This window comes from Eimeria acervulina, genomic scaffold (assembly GCF_000499425.1).
Source record: "Eimeria acervulina Houghton genomic scaffold, Eah_scaff1523, whole genome shotgun sequence".
Taxonomy (NCBI): Eukaryota; Apicomplexa; class Conoidasida; order Eucoccidiorida; family Eimeriidae; genus Eimeria; species Eimeria acervulina.
The window spans coordinates 2,501-5,054 of NW_013549130.1; the positions used below are offsets into that span (position 1 = coordinate 2,501).

Consider the following 2,554-nt stretch of genomic DNA (forward strand, 5'->3'; position numbering starts at 1 on the left):
GTTGGTGCTTGTGCTGCTGCTGCTGCTGCTGTTGGTGCTTGTGCAGCTGCTGCTGCTGCTGTTGCTGCTGCTGTTTGTGCTTGTGCTGGTGTTGGTGCTTGTGCTGCTGCTGCTGCTGTTGCCTGTGCTGCTGTTGGTGCTTGTGCTGCTGTTGAGCTGCTGCTGCTACTGATGCTGCTCACCAGCATAGCAGCAGCAGCACCCGCTGCTATATGTATATTTGTATGTTTTTCTTTTCCTTTTGCTTTGGGGTGTACGTACACCAGGAGTGCGTCGACTAGAATATAAATATATCATCAAAGAGGGGCCCCTCCTCACTTGGGAGCCGGGCAAGAACCACCTGTGGGCCCCCCCCGCAGCAGCAGCAGCAGCAACAGCAGCAGCAGCAAGCAAAGAGCTCTTCAACGCGTCAACACCCTTCACCCTAAAAGACTCCTGGGGTGAAGGAGAAGGATAGATATAATATCATGCAAGCAGCAGCATCCTTCACCCTCCTGCAGCAGCTGCTGCTGCGCAAAGACACTTCCTGCTGCTCCCGTAATAGCAACAACAGCAGCAGCAGCAGCATTTTTGCTGCAGCTGCGGCAGCACCAGCAGCACGGGCAATCTCTCTTTCTCTATTTTGAACTTCGGGGCCTTCGTAGGCTCTAAAGCAGCTAGGCGACTTGCTAGATAGCGAAACCACCAGCTAAAGCTAGTTGCAGCTAGCTGTAGCTAGCTGTAGCTAGTGGTAGCTAGCTGTAGCTAGTTGTAGCTAGTCGTAGCTAGTCATAAACAGTCGTAGCTAGCTGCAGCTAGTTGTTTCTAGCTGTAGTTAGCTGTAGCCAGTTGTCGGTAGCAGCTAGTTGTAGCTAGTTGTAGCTAGCTGTAGCTAGCTGCTGTAGTGTCGCAGGAGGAGTTCTAAGGTGTTTTCTGATGCTGATATCACCCCACACTTTGGTAGGCAGATTGGTCGCTCTATAGACGCTGATCCTGCAGCGCTGCTGCTGCTATTGCTGCTGCTGCTGCTGTTGCTGCTGCTGCTGTTGCTGCTGCTGCTGTTGCTGCTGCTGCTTCTCACTGCTCTCAAACCGGCATATCCCTTACTAGCTAGCTGCCTAGCTAGCTAGCTAGCTAGCTAGCTAGGCAGCTAGCGCTACGCGCATGCAGAAAGAAATAGGCTGGAGAGGTCGGAAGACCAAGAGTCCCGAATTGAAAAAGCTGTTGCTGCTGCTGTTGCTGCTGCTGCTGATGTTGCTGCTGGTACCAAGCGGACAGTCGCCCCGCAGCAGCAGCAGCAGCAGCAGTATCATATGTTGCAGCAGCAGCTGCTGCTTGAGCTTGTTCTTTCTATTTTGCTTCTGATTTATGCAGCACCTTGTTTTTTAGAGAGTGGTGCAGCAGCTCTAAGCCCCAGGCTCACCACGCACGTGGAGTTGCTTTTGTCGCTGTTGGGATCGGCCGATCCCGATCCCGATCCCCCACCAATGAACCCCTCGCAGTTGGGGGCCCCACAAAGACAAAGCATCTCCTCGTACCCGGGCCCGTACGCGTACGTCAGAGGGGAGCCTTAACATAGACAGCAAAACATAGACAAAACGAATACACACAACTAAACCCTAAACCCTAAACCCTAACATGCGTGCATGCATGCATGCATGCATGTTAGGGTTTATACTGGGGATAGGGTTTAGGCCTTACGGTTTAGAGTAAAGGTTTACAGTTTGACGTTTAGATTAGGGTTAGGGTTTAGGGTTTAGTTTATTGTTAGGATTTAGGGTTTAGTTTATTGTTAGGGTTTAGGGTTTAGGGTTTATGATACCTGCAGGAATATCTTTCTTAGCAAATACCCCTACTTGGGGTAAAGAGGGGCCCCTCCATATCGTAGCTACGCGGACGTTGGGGTCGCAAGAATGATTTAAAAATCTGCTCGCGTTCCCAATGAACTGTACATACACCTCAAACAAACAAAGATCAAACATTTAACAATGCATGCATGCATGCATGCATGCATGCATGCGTGCGTCGTTTTCTCAATGTCTTTCTTCTTCTTATAGTATTATTATTATATTATATTGTTGTTATTGCTATTATATTATTATTATACTATTTCATTATATTGTTATATTATTATTATATTATTTTGTTATTGTTATATTATTATTATTGTGATTATTATTATTATTATTGTGCAGCAGCCTAATAATATTCTAAATCTCCTTCTTGTTCTTCTTTATAAAACTAAAACGATAACAATAACGATTAGTATAATATATTAAACTAAAGGGCTAAATATGGTGAGTAATAAACAAAAGAGAGCGAAGAATAAGATATAAAAAAGACTAACCAGCGAATCAATGCAAGGAGCAGCCCAGTCATACTCTAAATCTCTTTCTTCTCCAACTGCCTCCATACAATAATTATGATGACCTCTTCTTGTCTCTTGCTTAGACCGCCCGTCCATTACAGCTCGAGGTATTACTTCACCTACATACTGCATTATAAAAGATCCCTTAGCTATATTCTCCTGTATGCACATATATACAAACAATTATATACTGTTCATTATTAATTA

The 2,554-nt window shown here is 45.8% G+C and overlaps 1 protein-coding gene across 1 annotated transcript in view; it reads left to right on the forward strand.

Annotated features, from left to right (window-relative positions):
* The window catches only part of EAH_00060640 (Starch binding domain containing protein, possible plant origin, related), a gene marked incomplete at both ends in the record, with an annotated part of 3,142 nt that extends 1,298 nt beyond the window's left edge, over positions 1-1,844 (forward strand). Inside the window, 2 exons of the mRNA XM_013393432.1 lie at positions 1,354-1,531; positions 1,808-1,844. Coding sequence (XP_013248886.1) covers positions 1,354-1,531; positions 1,808-1,844 — 215 coding nt within the window. The remainder of the gene's footprint in view (positions 1-1,353; positions 1,532-1,807) is intronic.
* Between the last annotated feature and the right edge of the window lie 710 nt (positions 1,845-2,554).